Source organism: Geotrypetes seraphini, chromosome 12, assembly GCF_902459505.1.
Source record: "Geotrypetes seraphini chromosome 12, aGeoSer1.1, whole genome shotgun sequence".
In the NCBI taxonomy this organism is placed as follows: Eukaryota; Metazoa; Chordata; class Amphibia; order Gymnophiona; family Dermophiidae; genus Geotrypetes; species Geotrypetes seraphini.
Window position 1 is genome coordinate 85,735,051 of NC_047095.1, and position 21,706 is coordinate 85,756,756.

Below are 21,706 nucleotides of genomic sequence, written 5' to 3' on the forward strand. Positions count from 1 at the left end.
AGAACCAGCAGCAACTCAGACAGGTGTCATCAGACGAGAGCCAGGACCCACCGGAGGATGAACCTAGTGGAGAGGAGGGCAGAGGAGGCCAAGGACCATGAGGGAGGAGCGCCCAGATTCACCATGGACACGGACCTGAGGCAGAGGAGGCTCTTGAGGAAGGGAAAGACTGCAATTGTTGTGGGAGACTCGATCCTGAGGGAGGTGGACAGTCACGTAGCCGGAGGTCGAGAGGACCGGCTGGTGACATGTCTCCCTGGGGCCAGGACAAAGGACATTGCCGACAGAATCGAGAGGATCTTGGACGGAGCCGAAACGGAGGAGACAGCAGTAATTGTCCACGTCGGAACAAATGATGTGAGCCGGAGGAATTTCAGCATGCCTGCGCTAACAGACCAGTTCAGGGTCCTGGGAAGGAAGCTGAAACGGAGGTCACAGAGGATAGCATTTTCGGAGATCCTGCCGGTCCCGAGGGTAGATGCTAGAAGGCAGGCCGAGCTCCAGGAGGTGAATGCATGACTGAGGAGGTGGTGCAAGGAGGAGGGCTTCCACTTTGTGAGGAACTGGTCGTCCTTCTGGGGAAAGAGCAAGCTCTACAGGCGGGATGGCCTGCACCTGAGCACAGCGTGAACAAGAATACTAGCAGCCAACGTAAAGAAGGAGATCGAGAGGGCTTTAAACTACAGAGAGGGGGAAAGCCGACAGCTGACCTGATGACGCTTCGGACAGCAGTATCCAGAAAAGATGCTGAATGGGCTGACTGCAGGGAGGAGGACGGGGGTCCGATGGAACTCGCGATCAGACAGCGAGGGAAACACCAGGTAACAGCAACTTGCTGGGAGAAGCCTAAGGGGAAGGGGAAAACAGGGGATTCAGGAGGACAAGATGGCACCAGGGTGCAAACAGAAGGCAATAAGGTGGAGCCACAGGGCAAAGGGGAGCCACAAGACAAGGGGGAACAAACCAAGGCCCAGGGGACGATAGCACGGGAGGGGGCTGGTACTCCCCGGGGAAAAGCGGGGAGGTGGGGTGGAGGGGACATGGGGAGGAAGAGAGTTGCGAGGGTAAAGGCGGAGAGCACAGCAGAGGCACCGGGAGCGGGAAAACGGCCCGAGACCCAAGGGAAGGCGGCCCAGGTAAAGGCAGAGGTGGAGGACAAACACCGGGACCTACAGTGCTTATACGCAAATGCAAGAAGCCTCATGGCTAAGATGGGTGAACTGGAAGTCATGGCCAAGGGGGAGGACCTGGATATAATAGGAATTAGAGAAACCTGGTGGACAGAGAAAAATCAATGGGATGTGGCGCTGCCAGGGTACAAGCTCTACAGGAGGGACAGGACCCACAAGAAGGGGGGAGGCATAGCGCTGTATATAAAGGACTATATCTACTCGATTGGGATCGATACGGCAACAAAGGCAGAGGAGCTAGAATCGCTATGGGTCAAATTGCCGGGAAAGAAGAGTGCAGACATAAAGCTGGGGCTGTATTATCGCCCGCCTGGTGCATCAGAAACAATAGAACATGACTTGGAAGCAGAACTGAGACAGGAATGCAGGACTGGAAGTGTAACAGTGATGGGGGACTTCAACTACCCGGAGATAGACTGGAGTACGGGACACTCCAACTCCACGAGGGAAGCAGGATTCGTAGAAGCTGTGAGGGACTGCTTCATGGAGCAACTGGTCAAGGAACCGACGCGAGGGGGTGCTACTTTTGACCTCATCCATAACGGATTAGGGGGGCCTGCAAGAGGGGTAGAAGTGGGAGGAACACTAGGCAACAGTGATCACAACGTGATCAGATTCACATTAGAAAGGGGGTCACCCATAGTGGGGAGGACCGCAACGACTGCGCTCAACTTCAGGAAAGGGAACTATGTTGCTATGAGGAAAATGGTGGGTTAGGAAGCTCAGGAACGGCTTTAGGATGGAGACTGTAGGGAGCGCCTGGACCCTTCTCAGGGACACACTGCAGGAAGCGCAAAAACTGTACATCCCCAGTTTCAGGAAAGGCCGCAAGAACAAGCGGTCAAAAGACCCGGTTTGGATGACACCTGAAGTAAAGAGGGCAATCAGTGACAAGAAAGTGTCCTTCCGGAAATGGAGGAGGGATCCAACGGAGGAAAATCACCAGGAGCACAGGAAATGCCAAAAGGAATGCCACCGAGAGGTTAGAAAAGCAAAAGGGAAATACGAGGAGGGGCTGGCCAGGGAGGCGAAAAACTTCAAGGCATTCTTCAGTTACGTAAAGGGGAAGCAACCAGTGAGAGAGGAGGTGGGGGCCATTGGACGATGGGGATAGGAAGGGAGTGATTAAGGAGGATAAAGAGGTAGCTGAGAGGTTGAACACGTTCTTCTCGTCGGTCTTCACGAGCGAGGACACGTCCAATATACTGGACTCAGAGGAGCTCATGAGTGGGGAGCAGGCCAAAAGATTGGGGCATATAGAGGTAAGTCGGGAGGATGTCCTCAAGCAGATTGACAGACTGAAAAGCGGCAAATCATCGGGACCGGACGGGATCCACCCAAGGGTTCTAAAGGAACTAAGTCAGGAAATAGCGGGCGCAATCCAGCATGTTTGCAACCTATCCTTGAAAAATGGAGAGGTACCAGAGGACTGGAAACTGGCGAATGTCACACCTATCTTTAAGAAGGGATCGAGAGGTGACCCCGGGAACTACAGGCCGGTGAGCCTGACTTCAGTTATAGGGAAGATGGTGGAAGCAATGATCAAGGACAGCATTTGCGAGCACATTTGAGAAAAATGGCCTACTGCGGACAAGCCAGCACGGATTCTGTAAGGGAAGGTCGTGCCTGACTAACCTTCTGTACTTCTTTGAGGGAATAAGCAGTCAGGTGGACAAAGGGGAACCCATAGACATCATTTACATCGATTTTCAAAAGGCCTTTGACAAGGTGCCACATGAAAGGCTGCTTAGGAAGCTGTGGAACCACGGGGTGGGCGGGGATGTACATAGATGGATCAAGCACTGGCTGTCAGGTAGACTACAGAGGGTTGGAGTAAAGGGCCAATATTCTGACTGGCGGGGAGTCACGAGCGGTGTGCCGCAGGGATCGGTGCTGGGGCCGCTACTCTTCAACATATTTATCAATGACCTGGAAACGGAGGCAAAGTGTGAGGTTATAAAATTTGCAGACGATACCAAACTCTGCGCCAGAGTTAGGACCAGGGAGGAGTGTGAGGAACTGCAAAGGGACCTCGATAAGCTGGAGGACTGGGCAAACAAATGGCAAATTCGCTTTAACGTAGATAAATGCAAGGTCATGTACATAGGGAAAAAGAACCCGTTGTTCGAGTATAAAATGGGGGGGAGATTGCTGGAAGACACCGGACTTGAGAGAGACTTGGGTGTGCTAGTGGATCCATCCATGAAACCATCCGCACAGTGTGCAGCAGCCTCGAAGAAAGCCAACAGGATGCTGGGCATCATCAAGAGGGGCATATCAACCAGGACGCGGGAAGTCATCATGCCGCTGTATCGAGCGATGGTGCGCCCACATCTGGAATACTGCATTCAATATTGGTCGCCGCACTTCAAGAAGGACATGGCAGTTCTTGAGAGAGTCCAAAGGAGGGCAACGAAACTGGTAAGAGGGCTGGAAAACTGCCCATATGCCGAGAGGCTGGATAAACTGGGGCTCTTCTCTCTGGAAAAGAGGAGGCTCAGGGGGGATATGATAGAGACCTTCAAAATACTTAGGGGCATAGAGAGGGTGGACAGGGACAGGTTCTTCAGACTAAAAGGGACGACAGGTACGAGGGGGCACTCAGAGAAACTGAAGGGAGATAGGTTCAAATCAAATGCAAGGAAGTTTTTCTTCACCCAAAGGGTCGTGGACAAATGGAATGCACTCCCGGAGGAAGTGATCCGGCAGAGTACAGTACAGGGATTCAAACAGGGATTGGACAGATTCCTGAGGGAAAAGGGGATCGTGGGGTACTGAGGGAGGTGCTGGGGTGTTGCATAAGTATAGACAGCTCACCAGGTCGTGCAGGTGCAAGGCTGGAGGGTTAGGACATTGATGGGAAGATAGGACTTCGATGAGAAACCTAGGGGGCAAGGGGGCCCCTTCTGGTGATTAAGGCAGGTCATGACCTGTTGGGCCGCCGCGGGGGCGGAATGCTGGGCGGGATGGACCTCTGGTCTGACCCTGCAGAGGCACTGCTTATGTTCTTATGGTGAAAATCTGTTCCCATTTGCTCAATGTCTTATTTTCCTCTCTTTTTGTTTTGACTTGGTAGTTTCCTTACACTTTGTTTTACTTACAGTTCTTTCAGAACCAGGGCTGGGATGTAGAACCATGGGCTCTCATTTGTAACTAGCTGGGGAATGGCCTAATGGTCAAAGTAGAGGGCTAAAAACCAGGGAAGCCAGAGTTCAAATCACGTTGCAGTGTCTTGTGACCTTGTGCAAGTCATTTAACCTGCTGTTGGCTCAGGCACAAACTTAGGGGCCGATATTTGAAACGATATAGTTGGCCGCTGACTGGTTAGATTTCTTGGTTGGGGCTAGCTGGTAATAGCCATTTAAGTGCTGTTGAATATTATGGCTAATACTGACCACAAAACAGGCTCTCTTGGGGGCATTCTGGGGGTGGAGTCAGCACTTGGTCGCTTGTGATAGTCAGCACTTAAGCAGCTAGAATTAGGGCATAAATGCGACCAAATAAATGTCTGTCCTATTTTTTATATGGTAACCCATGATGAATATTGTCTTAAGTGGCTAAGTGATAGATTAAAAATAACTGGATATTCAAAGCTGAAGCCCACACAAGTCCCGACTTTGAATATCCAGGAATAGCGCCATTGGTGGTGAGCAAAACCCTCACCACCAAAGGCTGAATATTAATCCCTTAATCAAGGGTGGGCAACCTCGGTCCTTGAGGGCCACAATCCAGTTGGGTTTTCAGGATTTCCCCAACAAATATGAGATCTATTTGGATGCACTGTCTCCATTGTATGCAAATAGATCTCATGCATATTCATTGGGAAAATCCTGAAAACCTGGCTGGATTGTGTCCCTTGTTGTCCACCCCTGCTAGACTGTGAGCGCTTTGGAAACAGAAAAATACCTATTGTACTTGAATGTAACTCACTTTCAGCCACAACTGAAAAAAGCATGAGCTGAATCTCTTCCAACTTTATTTAGTTTAGTCTAACAGTTCTCAACCCAGTTCTCGTGACATGACCAGCCAGCCGGGTTTTCAGGATATCCCCAGGAAATATGCATGAGATAAATTTTACATGCAAATTCATCTCAAGCATGCAAAGTCCTTGGCACAGAAGTACAGTGGACTTTGTTCCAATATAGGAACCACTGGCCATTGCAGCGAGAGTCATTGACCAAGCATCAGGGCTCTATCCATGTCTCTGAAAACAGGCCTTAGTTCTGACCACTGGGGGTTCTTATAATGGTGTGATGACTGTGGCTCCCTCCCCCCCAGAGGCTGTTTGTGCCACCCCTGCAGCACCCTTACCTTTGCTATTCCACATTATTTGATGGTACATAGACATGGTGCCACATTTAGAGGAGGCAATTGGAGGTGGGGTGGGTTGGAAGTGTGGGCATTTTAGATAAATAATGCACTTAGGTTACACTTTCAAATCTTTGAGCATTATTTCTTTTCCTTTCAACTGCTGGTTCAATCCCTGATCTTAAGTACCTTAGACTACTGCAATATTATATACTTGAGATCTCTCAAGAAAACCATCTAACGACTGAGAATCATCCAAAATGCTGCAGTCCGTCTCATTTATGACCTCAAGAAATCAGACCGTGTAAGCCCATATTACAAAAAACTACACTGGCTGCCTGTGGAAGCAAGAGTCATTTTTAAGTTTGCTTGCCTTTGCTTCAAAACCAACGCAGGTTCATCCCCAACCTATCTGTCTCACCAATTCGAATTTCCAGGCACAACTAATACACACAGTACCTACTTGTTCGCTTTTCCATCCCTAAAGGGCTGTAACTACAAGAGATACCTCGACAGAACATTATCATTCCAAGCAGGCAAATGGAACAAATGTTTAACCAACTTCATCTCAAACGCACTTTCATACCAAACGTTTAGGAAGTCAAATTTCTCTGACCCCACTTCAACCTGATGTACCTCCAAAACACTTCCAGATAAACCTTACTAAACTTAACATGCCAATGTAATTTCGAAAGTTCTCTGCAATGTCGCTGTCTGTATACAGTCTCTTCCCTTGCAAACCGCTTAGAATTGTTTGTGGTATATGGCTGTATATAAAAATAAAGTTATTATTATTATTTTCCATGGCAAATGTGTCAGAGTGAAAAGTAACACATGTCTGTAGCAAGTTTTAAAGCATGTCCTCGCTTTGAAAATTAGTGCAAAGTCTTTAAAGACTAAAGTACCTATGGACTTTGTCCTAATATGTTCAGCATGAAAATTCCTGAAGTAACCTGCTTGCTTTTGACAGCTAATGTTCCTTCCAAATCTGTTTTATTAGTTCTTTAACAGGTAGAAGACTCAAACCAGTAATCAAGCCCAGTTCCTCCTCATGGTGGCTCACAGCTTAGCTACCAGGGCCTCTCCATTTTTATCAATTTGTAATGCACTTCTAAACATAGAAGAATCTGTCCCTTCTTAATAATACACCTTGTTACCTTGAGCTTGTCCTCAGGACATACAAGAAAGAATAGCCAAACCAAGAAGATACACTTTACTTCAATACATTTCTGTTCTTTTGTTGCTTGTGCTGTCTTAGATCTTCAAGCATTATCACAAAGTTCTGATAGTCTGGAAGATTCACGGAGGGAGATACAGACTTGGGGAAATCAAGAGAAACTTGGATACCCACAGGATAACCATTTTATGGCTCAGGGCATGGGCCTATATCAAACTGGCACTACTCAGCACCCCTCCTACCACCCTGGCACTTATCACATGGGAGAAGTACCACAGGAAATTCCAGTGTCAGTTGATAGGATCAGTGATACCTTGCAACCAGGGTTCAGCGAGGCAACAGAATCACCATGGAGTCCAGAGAATGAACAACACTGTGGACCACCAGGGCCAGGTATGAGCTCAGAAAGTAGCTTGAAAATGATGGTAATGTAATTCCACTCATGCATTTTTTTTTTTAGCCAAAGTCCACACAAAACACATATTAAAGTGAGATTAATAGTACAAACAATATATTAATAGGAGACAAGAAACACCCACACTTTGCATAAAATTTGGCTTCTAGGCTGACTGAAGATGCTTGTCTCCATGAGCTGTTCAATAGCAGAATGAAATCATGTTAGGAGTGGACAAGAAAAGTCTATCCAGGTTCCTGATGGTGACATTCTAGACACTAGCAGAGCTAACACAATAATATTTGTACAGTATAATTATTATAGGGGCTAATATTCATTGGTTAGCAATTTTTGAGGCACTGACCTTTGTAGATAGAACTTAACCTTGATATTCAATGCCAGGCCTAATTGAAACACTGGCATTGAATAGCTGTGGTTTGCATGGCTGCTGGAAGTTATCTTGGTGCCTAAATAACAGACCTGATAGATTTAGGACAGCCTTTTTCACACATGGTTTCAAGGATTCCTACAATCCAGGACCTACAGAGTAAAGACAAACAAAGAAAAATGAGAACCATGGTCTAACCCCTGTGGCGTATCCCAACTCTTCAATCTCTACATTGCATCCCTCAGCACCTGCCTAGACAAATTAGGCTTAACTTTTTATAGCTATGCAGATGACATCACCATCCTCCTTCCTTTTGATTAACCAGCACCCTCCATGACAGACACACTGCATAGAACACTAGAAACAGTGGCTACATAGATGAAAGAACACAAACTGAAACTGAACCCAGACAAAACAAAATTTATACTCGAAAAATCAAAACCCCAACCATAACAAACTTAGTAATAAACTCAATCATATACCCCATTCAACCCACCCTAAGACTTCTGGGAGTGATGATAGACAGATGCTGTACCATGTAACCACAAATCAAGAAAACAATACAGAAATCATTCGCGGTCATACGAAACTTAGGGCAAATCCGAAAATTCTTCAACAGAAAACAATTCCAGCTCATGGTCCAATCCCTAGTTCTAGGACTTCTAGACTACTGCAACATCCTCTATCTCCCCTGCCCCGCAGTCATGATAAAACAACTAGAAACAGTATAAAACACAACCCTGAGACAAAACACAGCCCTTCAACTCACACTGGCTCCCAATACAAGCAAGAATACTATTCAGATTTTACTGTCTACTATTTAAAGCCATGAATGGAGACAGCTCAGCTTACATGAACAACCGCCTTATCCAAACTTTCACAACCAGGCAAAGGAGAACCCAGACACCATTCATGCACCCCCCAATCAGAGGCGTCAGATGCAAAAAAATGTACGATGGCCTACTGGCCACGCAGGCAGCGAAACTAGATCACCAACTATCCAATCTACTGATCACAACACCAGACTACAAAACTTTCAGGAAAGAAATAAAAGCCCTGCTATTCACAAAATCCATCAAGACAAACTAACACCACAGAAAGCATTTCAATCCCCCAAAGTAACCTGTTCAACTCTGTAACTCTTCTGGAAATGTCCAGATAACTTCTTATGTAATCCGCCTTGAACCGCAAGGTAATGGCAGAATAAAAGTCACTAATGTAATGTAATGCACAAAAATTATCATTAAAATCCTGTGGGTTGCTGTGAAGCCAACACATTGTTCAATTTGAAAATGGCAATCAATGATCAAACGACTTCACATACAAATGAGTTTCGCAGAGGTCTGCCGTAATCCCATCTGTTGGAAAAGCAACTTTGACACATATGCAGAGCTGGCAAAGGAAGCCTGAACAGCTGAGTAGCAGGGGAAGCCCTGAAACAGCCTCCTGCCACTCAGCTGTTCTGGGCAGGAAGACTTTTTTTTCTTTTTAAAAAATTTGGCACAGATGTGTGTATGTTACACACGCACAATATCAGTCCCCATTATAAAAAAAAGTTGTGCTGGCCCCCCCTGACGGTCCCCCCAAAGATGGTCCCTGAAAAAAAAGATAGGCAGGAGGGATGCCTCGGAAACCCAAACACCTCCCATACTCCCGATCCCCACTCCCAAAGATCGTCAGCAGGAAGAATGCCCACTCCCTCCTACTTCAGAAACCTACCACCTCCACACCCCCCCCACTGTAAAGATCATTGGCAGGAGAGATGCCCACTCCCTCCTGCCTCAGCCACCCAAGCCCCCCCACTCTTGACCCCCCTACGAATATCACAGCCACTCAGCACCCCCACACTTCTGAAGTCCCCCACAAAGATTGCAGCCACCTGGACCCCCCTTCCTTCCCCACAAAGATTTTCATCAGGAGGGATGCCTATTCTCTCCTGCCTCGGCCACCCGGACCACCCCACACCCCCACCCTACCCCCATAGTTTCTACAGAAGAAGACAGCAGGAGGGATGCCCAGTCACCTCCTGCCAGCAGGCCCACCTCTTCAAAATGGCAGGCCTTATCCTTCCCAATGCATTTGCATTTTGAAGAGGCGGGTCTGTCGGTATGAGTGACTGGACATCCCTCCTGCTGTCTTTAAAATGTATGGGGGAAGGGAAGGGGTGAGTACGCGCACTTGGCAGGAGGGGGTGGGAAAGTAGTGGGTAGGGGTGAAGAGGGTGGGGGAGGGGTGCCACCACCCTGGGTGCCTCTCACCCTTGCTACGCCACTGGTGGGCATCCCTCCTACTGATACTCTTCGTGGGGGGGGGGGGGGAGGTTTGAGAGCAGGGGGATCTGGCTAGCCATGATCTTCTTGGGAGGGGGTAAGGCGAATGGGGGAGGGTCAAGGTGGCCAAGGCTGGAGGGAGTGGGCATCCCTCCTACTAATGATCTTTGTGGGGAGGGGGTTGAGAGTGTGGGGGGTCCAGGTTTCCGAGGCAGGAGGGAGTGGGCGTCCCTCTTGCAGATCTTCATGAGGGTGGGGATGGGGTTAGGGCAGGGGTAGGGAACTCCGGTCCTCGAGAGCCGTATTCCAGTCAGGTTTTCAGGATTTCCCCAGTGAATATGCATGTGTTCTATTTGCATGCACTGCTTTCAATGCATATTCATTGGGGAAATCCTGAAAACCCGACTGGATTACGGCTCTCGAGGACTGGAGTTCCCTACCCCTGGGTTAGGGCATCCGTGGGTAAGTGGCTGATAAGAAGGGCACATATAAAATGCGCCTTTAACATATGTGTATATGGCAGACCTATTGGTAGCACAGTTACTGACAAGTCTTGTGTCGGTAATTTGGGGTCATTAGAAGTCGGCGCTAGATTTTGTGCATTCCTAAGTGCTGTTAGAGCATCAGTCGGCGTGCTCGTTTTAATATTAATGACCTCATTTTAATATTAATGAGATTGTTTGCACAGCAGAGTCGGAGGCTGCAACGAACGTATGGAAAAGCCAGTGGTGAGCCATTGTGTGCATCAGTCAGTAAATTACTTTGACAGTAAACCAGTTCAAACTGGTTTAGCGATGATTGTTAAATGCACGGTGGGTTTAGTACATCCGGGCCTTTATCTGTTTATTACATGGTTAGTGGTCTGAATATGATTGCTAACTGTATAAACTCTGGTTCTGGCCTAACTGGCCTCTGGACTGCCCTGGTACTAAGAGGGTAATTATGTAAAAGTTGGTTAAAGTCAGGTACTTGGATAATGCACGCTAAGTGTGAATTCTAGATTGGCAATTATGCACTTAATGACTGTTATAGATTGCTCGCATAAGTCAGCATTTATGCACTTAACTGTAGGCACAACCACTTATGCCATGTCTTAGGGGAGTGGAATGGGACTTGTATACTGCCTTTTTGTGGTTATATATTCAGAACCGTGGGCAATGGAGGATTAACAGGAAAACGCCTAAGTTAACTGAAAAACACCATTATAAATGGCAAAAAAAATGGTGAAGTTGAAGCACCTACCGGCGCCTGAATAAAAGGCGCTGGAATCACACCCATGTGGGTACTTTAAGCTGCCGAATGCCAAAGTAGGTGTGGTGAAGTGGTGTGAGGCAGCCTAAGGCACCTATGTGGGCATGATTCACGCAGAGTAGAGAGTTGCGCGGGGACAGAAATCCCACCCGTCCCCGCCAAAATCCCACCCGTCCCCGTGAGGAATCCCTCCGTCCCCACCCATCCCCGCGAGGAATCCCCTCCGTCCCCACCCGTCCCCGCGAGGAATCTCCTCCGTCCCCACCCGTCCCCGCGAGGAATCCCCTCCGTCCCCACCTGTCCCCGCGAGGAATCTCCTCCATCCCCACCCGTCCCCGCGAGGAATCCCCTCCGTCACCACCCTTCCCTATAAACTTCAGAAATAGTTATTTTATTTAATTATGCTACTGAATTAAAGGCTCTGGTAGAGACCCATTTACAAATAAGCAAAGAGACTTTATTAATTTGGAAATATTAATTGGGAAGAATACATACTTTGTAAATGGGTTTCTACCAGAACCTCTAATGTAAATATAAAATATAAATACTCAGCTGATGAGAACCCACAAACTGTCAGCTGAGGACTTCCTTTGCAGTTGGCCGGGGGTCCCTTTTGCCAAGCTTGGCAGGCAGCAGAAGCGTCCCTGAGTCACAGATGCTGGCACCTCATGGATGCTGCCAGTGACTGCTGCGCTTGGTGGAGGGGAGTTCTGGCCATCTCTAGAGGAGGTCCTCTGCTGGCAGTGCTTGGGGATCCCCACCAGTCACAGCAAGGGTCAACAAGTACTTCAACACTGTAGAAATAAAACCAGAAATGCTTTTCCTTTTCTTTTGAACACAAAACAAAGACATCTGCCATATACATTTCCCAAAGCTAACATATTTTAGTCAATAAATTCCGTTTTTTACCTTTGTTGTCTGGAGACTTATTTTTCCATAAAGTTGGTCCCAGTTTCTTTTTTCCGCTTTCCCATCTTCTGTAAATTCTTCTGTTGCTGTCCATTGGTTCCCCCTACCATGGTCCAGCATTTATATTTTTCTCATCTTTCGTGCCTGCCCACCAGCCCCATGCCCAACATTTCTCCTTCGATCACCCCTCTCCAGGACTATGCCACATCTCTCCCTCCATTCCCTTCACCACTGTTCAATATTCCTCCCTCTTGCATCCCTTTCAATCTGTCCCATTGTTCCCTTGCCACATTTCTCACTCTCATCTTTTTCTTCCCTATCATATTCTGTACCTTCCTCCCTACGACCAAAAATTCTCCTCTTTCTTCCATTTGCCGTGTGTACACAACCATCTCTCTTTCCCGATCATTGACACACCCACACCCAATTCTCTCTTTCTATTCCCTCCCCCACCTCAGCATCTCTTTCCCTTCCTTCCTCTCTCCCCAGTTCATGACTTCTGTGTCCAAAAATGCACTCCCTTCCACCACTTCATTCGAGTCCAGATAACAGCAGGGGTTGGAGGCAGCCTGCAGCAAGCCATATGTAGCCGACCCAGAAGTCTTCCCCCGAAGTCAGAGCTGACATCGGAGGGAAGGCTTTGCATCAGTCTGGCGGTGGCTGAGGTGTCAGGTGGGAGGGGGTAGATACTGGATGTAGGAGGTGAGAGGAGACAGACTGTAGATAGAAATGGGGAGGGATCAGACACACTGGATGAAAGGGGAACGATAAGACAAGCTGGAATGCCTGGGGAGAGAGAAAAAGACAGATGATGGATGTAAAGAAAAGGAGAGGGGAGGAAGACATTGAATGGAAAGGAGGAGAAGGGGAGGATACGGATGGAAGGGAGGAAAGAGAAAGATGGAGCAGACACTGAATAGAAGGGGAGAAAGAGAAATGAAGCAGATGCTGGGCTGAAAGGGGGGGAAAGATGGGCACATGCTGGATGGAAGGGGGAGAAAGAAGGGTGGATGATGGATGGGATGACAGAGGGGGCAGAAAGGAGGAAGAGAGGAGACAGATCAGATGCTGGGCAGAAGCAGCAGACAGAGGGGCAGATGCTGGATGGAAAGAGGAGGAGGGGCAGATGCTGGATGGAAAGGGACCTCAGGTCAGCATCTGAATGGCCGTGCAAGTCTACACGGGTCCAAATGGTGCCACACACTGCTAGACCCCCCCCCAGTCCATTGTGTTTTCTAGAAGCCAGTATTGTGGTGCAGCCTGGTCCCTGCTAGGTTTTCTCCCCCTAGATTGGGACAGACTGTGCTTTTGCCGGAAGAGGCAGAGTGGTGAGCCTGCACGATGGCGCAAACTAGCCCCCCTCCCCACCCCACCCCACTCAACAAGTGTCCTCCACCCAGAACAGGACCGAATCTGGGTTCCCAGTGGCTGAGCAGTGAGCCTACCAAGGCATCCCCTACCGAGAATGGAACCAACTCTGCATTCCCGGCCTTTGTATGAGGGAGGTCTGGTGCCCCAGAGTAAGAAGACTTAGAGCAGGGGTGCCCACACTTTATGGGCTTGCGAGCTACTTTTATAATGACTAAGTCTAAATGATCTACCAACAATAAAATAAAAAAAAAAACACAAAGCACAATGAAAGGCAGAGAAAATGTTAATTATTCATATTCCGGGTTTTTTCAAAGAGGTCACGGCAGATGACTCTTTGCAATGTCACCTCGGTAACAAAATACAAAAATAGACAAATACACCCCCTCCCTTTTTACTAAACCACAATAGTAGGTTTTAGCACAGGGAGTTACGCTGAATGCCTTGCGCTGCTCTCAATGCTCATAGGCTCCCTGCGCTAAAAAACGATATTGCGGTTTAGTAAAAGGGAGCCATAGTGCAAAATATAGACAGCAGATATAAATTCTCAAAACAGACACATTTTGATCACGAAATTGAAAATAAAATCATTTTTCCTACCTTTGCTGTTTGGTGATTTCATGAGTCTCTGGTTGCACTTTCTTCTTCTGACTGTGCATCCAATCTTTCTTCCTTTCTTTCAGCCTCCTGTATGTTTCCTCTCCTCCAGACCTCATTCTCTCCCCCAACTTTTTCTTTCTGTCTCCCTGTTCCCCCTTCTTTCTGTCTCCCTGTCTTCCCCCTTTCTTTCTTTCTCCGTGCCCTCTCCCAAGCCACTCGGTTTGCTGCCACCGTCATCGGGGAATAGCCCCCAAGCCACCGCCGTCCCAAGCTTTCCTTGCAGAAGCATCGCGCTGATCAGCATTCCGCTCCCTGACGTCAATTCTGACGTAGGAGAGGAAGTTCCGGGCCAACAAGGCATTTCTCCTCATTCCATCTAGCCTGAGCCCCATCTCTCCTTGATCCAGCATTTCCCTTCTGTGTTTGTCAGAATTACCATTCCACCTATTTTCCAGCATCACCCTTCTTTGTGTCCATCTCACCTATATCCCTATCTCACCACTTTTTCAGAATCTTCATTTGTCTCTGTCCTTGTCTTTACCTCATGTTCACCATTTGCCCTTTCAATGTCTTTATCTCCCCCCCCCACACTTTTTCAGCATTACTTCTATGTCTCTATTTCACCTCCTCTTCATGTCCCCTCTGTATCTCTATCCTTATTCAGTAGGTCCTGCTTACCCTTTCTCTTCTTTGTGTCACTATCTCCATTTTCAGCTTTCCCCCCTTTTCCTTTGTTACTGCATCCGGTAGCCAGAATCTTTCCACCCTCCCTCCACTCCGGCCCAGCCCAGTATGAAATATTTCCTTTTGTTTCCCTCCCCTCTCTCTTTCTCTCTCTCTTCTCCTCCCTCACCCATGAGTCCTGCATCTGGCCATCTCCCTTCTACCTGCACCTGGCAACACCCCCTGGCAACACCCCCCTGCTCTGCGGCACTCTTCAGCAACTCGTCAGCAGCGGTGATCAAGACAAGCTGCCGACATCGAGGCCTTCCCTCTACGAGTCCCGCCTTTGTGGAAAAAGGAAGTTGAAACAAGCGGGACTCGCAGAGGGTAGGCCCTGACGTCAGAAGCTTGTGTCGATCGCTGCTGCTGAGTTGCCGAAGAGAGCCGCGGAGCAGGGGGTGTGGCCGGAAGCAGGTAGAAGGGAGAGGGAGATAGGAAGGCTGTAGAAGCTCCGGAGCATGACACCGACCCCGGCCAGGATGATTTCTTTTTCAGGCTGCTGCTGCTGCCGCTGCCACCCCCCACCCGAAATGACAAAAACAGCCTAATGCCCGCGTCGGCGTCTTTGACGTCGGGGAGAGGAAGGCTGATAGGCCCGGTAGATAGGGACGGCAACACGAGTCTATCACGGAGCCCGGGATGGGCTCTGCGATCGACTCACGTTGCCTTCCTGAGCTACCGGTCGATCGCGATCGACGTGTTGGGCACCCCTGACTTAGAGCCATAGCGCACGAGACTCCCACGGGGATGAAAACAGCCTACCTAAATTCTGGCGATGCAGGCATGCAGCATACAAGTCCGGCGTCGCGGCAGGAAATAGCCATGCTGAGCAGTGAGCTCAGCACGTACACAGATGAAAGCCTTGCTTGCTGATTGGTCCGGCGGCACGGCGGGGCGGGGCCGCTGGACCAATCAGCAAGCAAGGCTTTCATCTGTGTATGTGCTGAGCTCACTGCTCAGCATGGCTATTTCCTGCCGCGACGCTGGACTTGTAAGCTGCATGCCTGCATCGCCAGAATTTAGGTAGGCTGTTTTCATCCCCGTGGGAGTCCCGTGGGCCAGGGGGCGTCCCCGTGGGAGTCCCATGGGTCAGAGGGGCATCCCCGTGGGAGTCCCGTGGGCCAGGGGGCATCCCCGTGGGAGTCCCGTGGGCCAGGGGGGGAACCCGCGAGAACCCCGCGGGACCCGCGGGATCCCCGCGATCCCCGTTCCCGTGCAGACCTCTAACGCAGAGATAAGTGCCAGAAATGTAGGCCCAGAAACCCTGGCCTATATTTCTATTGCCTATCTTTGCCAGGGGATCCTGACAATAGTTCACAGCCTGCCGTCATCTGATCGTGGCAGAGGAATCCCTGATCAGCTGAGCTGGCAGGACTCCCTGGAACTGCCTCTATTTCTGATGCCTGTCTTTGCAAGAATCATGCCTGACGCAATCAGCGGCGGCTTTTAAGGTGGCCACTGACACGGGCGCCGGTTAGAGAATCCCGGGGAGTAAGTGACTTGCACAGGGTCACAAGGAGCAGCACTGGGATTTGATCCCACAACCTTAGGGTGCTGAGGTAGCAGCTCTACCACAGGCCGCTCCTCAGCTCCCAGGCTGGTGTGAACACTCGTGCCTAAATGCTGCCAATTATGTGCCTAACGGACAGTATTCAAAAGGTCAGCACACAACTTTCTAAGCGAATTCTATAAAGTAAGTTCCAGTAGGTGGATCTCAAAAGGGGGCATGGCTGGGGGAGGGGCATTAGTGGGTATGGACATTCCTAAAAGTTAGGTTCACTGTTATAGAATATGCAGATCAGCACACAGCTTAGATGCAGGCTTTATCCCAGGTTTTCAGAAGTGTAAATGGTCACGCCTAAATTTTAGTCATGTAGATGGGTGCTACTTGTATTCTATAAACTGCGCTTAACTCCGAATGCAGTTTATATAAGAGCGCTAACCATAGATTTTTTTCTGTGCCGACTTTGTAGGCAGCATAAATAGATTTCCCCCTAAGTGTGAAAATGTGCCCACAATCTTATAGATAGGGAGTAAATTGATAGGGCCAAGGCAGCTGCCCCAGGTTTGCAGCAGTTCTATGTAGTTATACGTATGTCACTGAAAATCCAGGGACCACACAGTGAGTGGGAGATAAGTGGTTAGGAGCCTTCCTAATAAATTATTTCCTGCTGAATATTAGGCCGTTAATTTCTACTGAAGGCACAGACCACTTTGTTGGCTGCAGTCACCAGGTATAGTCACCACCCTTAATTCTGCAGCTGGATCTCGAGGTCAGGGGAATGTTCTCACATTAAAACAGAAGGTTAGTTACTAAAAACTGGAAAAATTGGGATCGGCTTTGTTTCTCCTTTTGGTGGGAGTCTCTTTGCTTATGTTAGAAGTATGAGAAAATTAACTCAGGAATTTGGGGTAATAATAAGTTATTTAAATCAGCTTGGAGTCCATTGACAAATTTTGTTAAAGTTGATTAGCTAGATTTTTCTCCTGATTTCTCATTAGAGTTACACATCCAGGAAGGGTGGGTGGGTGGGCAGAGGGGTATTATATTATATTTTGAGGTAATCATTAATCAATAAGTGCATTGATTGGTGTAATACGGTTTGTTTTTGGTTCTTATATTGGGATAGGAGGGGGGAATGTTTTTGAAGGATTTTTATGATTGATGAAAATGCAATTTTGTTGTTAATTATATATATTTGTAATTTTTAGTATATTGTTTTGAATGAAAAATTAATAAAGAATTAAAAAAACAAACCAACCAGAAGGTGAAGTGATTTTATTTTGCACAGAGTTGACATCTTTGTTTTTATCCACAGGAAATGGGATCTCTTGTATTGGAAGACAGGTTTTTAAAAAAAAAAATAAAGTCTGAATTATATTGCATTAGGCTGTGCAGTGCTTAGGCCTTGGAGAGTCTATTCAAAAGGATTCATTTCTCAGCTGAACTCTTTCCTGTCACCGATTCCAGGGAATTTTGCAGTGATGGCACAGCCCCAGGAACAGCATAAGGAATTTGGGGATGGCAAGGAAACTCCAGTACAGCAGGTGAGACTCAGTGGTATGAAAGCATTTTGGAAAAAACTACTGACATGGGTAAACAGGCTGACTGGAAAGGGCCTACCTTTTTCTCAGGTAAACATACATGCCAAGGACTGACAAAATGCATTCTTTTTCTTGTGGGAAAAGTAGGCTGACTTAGAAGCAGGGTTTGTTCAAGTGAGACAACAATAAATGTAGTTTTGCATTTCCAAAACTATGCACGCTGTTTTGAAGGGGGAAAGAGTATCCTCGGATAAGGAAATACAAATCTCTGCTGTTGCTTTTTCTCTTGGCGGTTCTCAAAAGGGAAGGCACGGGCATGCTTTCCTTTTAAAAACCGATGCAAAGTCCACAGGTTAAAAATACACACAGACCAGGACCAGCATTAGGTGCAAACTGAACTGTTGCCCTTGTCCCCTAAGCCCGCTTAAAGATGAAAGGGATGCAGCCTGCGTGTGGGTTTTAGGACCCCCTCCCAATTCTCTGCTTGGGGGTCCAAGTATGTTTAACACTGGCTTTGGTCTGTAACTACTGCCAGAGTTTTGAAAACTAGCCCTTATATTTGAAAATAATCTAATGAATTCTGTATAGTTCAGAGGAAGAATGGGTAGGCTCTTTTCTACATTTAGAGTTGTTTATTGTATCTTTTTATGTAAAATGGCTGCAGAATTGTGTGTGTGTGGGGGGGGAAGTCAGACAGTATTCCCTCTAAGGATTGACCAGGTGCATGCAAATTTTTTCTCATATGAGTGACAAATTCTAAGAAAAATGTTCTCGTGTGAGCAACAAGTTCTAAAACCCAACAATTTTCCAGATTTGAAACTATTTTTGTGAGCGACCATGCAAAATCTGTGAGCGACACTCCTAGAATGTATGAGCAATTGCTCACATGCTCAGCTTAGAGGTCAGGGGCATGGCTCTGGTGCAGGAGAGAGCAGCATTTCATTTTTCAGACCCACACCCATCTAGGGTTACCAGATTTTAATTAAATAAAATCCAGACCCATAGCCCCGCCCCAGTTCTGCCCCACCCCCTCAACCTGTTCTCGTCGGTTGGGAGGGCATGAGTGGATGCAGCACGATGACATTACATGCATGTGCACCTGACATCACCGCTTTGCCCTCCCAACGCGGTTCCAAAAAAAGAAGCTTTTCAAAACCTGGACAAAGTGCTAGGTTTTGAAAAGCCGCCCAGATGCCTGGACCTGCCCTCTAAAAAGAGTAAATCCAGGATTCTGCTGTGTCCTCTCTCCCTCCAATAGGAAGTCTGTGTTGGGGTAGGGGTGGGGGGAGTGGGACACAGTAGTGCCTGAGCATGTGTTTATAGGTAAAGACTCCACACAGTGTTTGGTCTCATTGCCGCTTTGCACTAAGAACATAAGAATAGTCTTACTGGGTCCATCAAGCCCAGTACCCATTCTCATGGTGGCCAATCCAGGTCACTAGTACCTGGCCAAAACCCAAGATGTAGCAATATTCCAAGCTACCGATCCAGGGCAAGCAGTGGCTTCCCCCATGTCTTTCTCAATAACAGACTATGGACTTTTCCTCCAGGAACTTGTCTTCCCCATGTGTCTTCCCCATGTCCTTTCAGTGTCCTTCTCCCCCCGTCTTCCCCATGTCCTTTCAGCGTCCTTCTCCCCCCCGTCTTTCTTAAAACCAGCTATGCTTTCCTTTCAGCGTCCTTCTCCCCCCCATCTTCCTCATGTCCTGTCAGCGTCCTTCTCCCCCCTCTGTCTTCCCCATGTCCTTTCAGCGTCCTTCTCCCCCCGTCTTCCCCATGTCCTTTCAGCGTCCTTCTCCCCCCCGTCTTTCTTAAAACCAGCTATGCTATCTGCTCTTACCACATCCTCTGGCAACACGTTCCAGAGCTTAACTATTCTCTGAGTGAAAAAAAAATTCCTCCTATTGGTTTTAAGGATATTTCCCTGTAACTTCGAGTGTCCCCTAGTCTTTGTAATTTTTGACGGAGTGAAAAATTGATCCACTTGTACCCGTTCTACTTCACGCAGGATTTTGTAGACTTCAATCATATGTCCCCTCAGCTGTCTCTTTTCCAAGCTGAAGAGCCCTAACCATTTTAGTGTTTCTTCATACGAGAGAAGTTCCATCCCCTTGACCATCCTGGTTGCTCTTCTTTGAACCTTTTCTAGTGCCTCTATATCTTTATTTGAGAAAAAGATTAAAAGTATATTATAACGGTGTCAGGTCAAAAGCACGCTGGGACAAAGGCGCGCCCAGGGGGTTCCCCAACAAAACCCCCCGTCGGAGCCCCTAAAAACTGTAATTTTAGAGCGGCGCAGCGGCGTGCGCTGCGCTCAATTGTCGGCGCGCGCTTTTGTCTTTCGCGCTATTGTCTATGAACCTATTATATTGTTTAAATAAGTCCTTTAAAAGGTATCAGAGCCTGCTATGACTTCAAATTCCTCCAAGATGGTGTAGAAAAAAACATCATAAAAACATGCACAACATAGGACACAAACAGCAGAACAGCTGGCAGTTGATCTTTCAGGTGGACGAGAAGCTTGAAGCGTTGCTGCCGCCTCTGAATTGTTGTTCTGTGGTTTACTGACTTCATCCTGTTTCTTCATAACAGATCTTTGGTTAATTTCTTTAGGCCCAGCATGTGCCAGTTGCAAGGATCAATTTTCCCTTTTATATGATTCTTGTTAATGAAACCTACACTCTAAGTTAATACATAAAATTTTGCATAAGTTCATTGGAAAAAGCAAATGTTTAAATAAAAGTTATATTCTGTTCAATATATCACTCAAATTGTAAAATTACATAAGATTCCCCTTATAATTTCTCATTTATAATATTAAGTTATTTTAAACTAAAAATATATTACATTATTTAAATTTATCAAATCTAATTTAAATATTAAAACCATTTAAATTAATCATAAAATAATCAATATTTTAATTTGCTAAATTAGAAATATCATCTATCTAAAATCCATTTCCTTTTTGTTCATGAATTAGAATTAATTAGAATTTATTCTCATAAAACACAGAATAGATCTCAAAGTTGCTACAATTCTTCACAAATATGACACAGCCCAAAGACATCAGGTACCTCTGCAGATGAACTCTATTAAAAGTAAGTTCATTTTTCTGATGCTGGGATGCCTCCATCATCCGCTGCACAAATTTCTCCAGGATCTGTGGCCTTGGCAATTAGAAATTTTTCTTTGTATACTGGGTTTTATAAAGCTCTATGGGCAGCCTTCTTTAAATATCTTTGGAGCAGGGACCACCTCCTCCATGTCTAGAAGCGCCACAGGATTGCAAAGCATTCTAGAAGGGAATCCGATCTCAGGCAGCAGAGTCCATCAGCGCCCACAACCTGGCCTTCTGTTAACCCTGCCCTTGCAAGCAAAGAGTTTCTGCTCTGCAGCCATCAGTATCGTGTGCCCAGAGCTCCGCCCTCTACTCTTCACCTTCGTCGCCCAAGATCCAAGCCCGGCTGCCGCTGCCACAAGCTTAATTGCCGCATTCATCTCCTGCCGGAAGCATCCCTCCTCTTCCAATGCACTGCAGGAAAAATGATGGCTTTATGATTATGTCACCATAACAATGAGCAGATCCGAAGGGGAGGAGGAGGCGTTGCCCGTGTCAGGCAATTCTAGCGAGGCTCCGCGCTGCTATTCTGAGAGTGAGCATCCAGGACCTGTGCGGCGACTGCTAGACCAAATTATAATCAACGGCTAGCAAGGCCGAATATCAGCCCCACCATTTCAATTCCATGTTCTGCCAGAACCAGAAGCTGTCAGCATTCACTCCTCCTCCTACCCAAGTTCCCGGCCAAGTGAATGTCCCCCTCTCAAAAAGAAGCCAAAACAGAGTGTCATCTCCATATTTAGTACCTCACCTCAAGATCCAGTCTGATGGCTCCCACAACTCACCACCTCAGAAAGAAATCCCGCACCCTACAGTTCCACACAAGAACAAACTCTTGTTGTCAATCGACTCCTCCTTCCCCATTCTTCCACTGTTGCATCTGACGTCAGGTGACTAAAGAATATTTTAATGTTTTAGTTACTTCTCTTATTCAAATGTAGAATCTTTATCTGTTTAAAAATGGT

General features: G+C 47.3%; 1 protein-coding gene across 4 annotated transcripts in view; it reads left to right on the forward strand.

Moving 5' to 3' along the window:
* SEC16B (SEC16 homolog B, endoplasmic reticulum export factor) overlaps positions 1-21,706 on the forward strand; it is a 172,766-nt gene that overhangs the window by 122,435 nt on the left and 28,625 nt on the right. For all 4 annotated transcript variants that reach the window (XM_033915204.1, XM_033915203.1, XM_033915205.1 and 1 more), the window contains exons 19-20: positions 6,757-7,068; positions 17,550-17,626. In XM_033915204.1, coding sequence (XP_033771095.1) covers positions 6,757-7,068; positions 17,550-17,626 — 389 coding nt within the window. The remainder of the gene's footprint in view (positions 1-6,756; positions 7,069-17,549; positions 17,627-21,706) is intronic.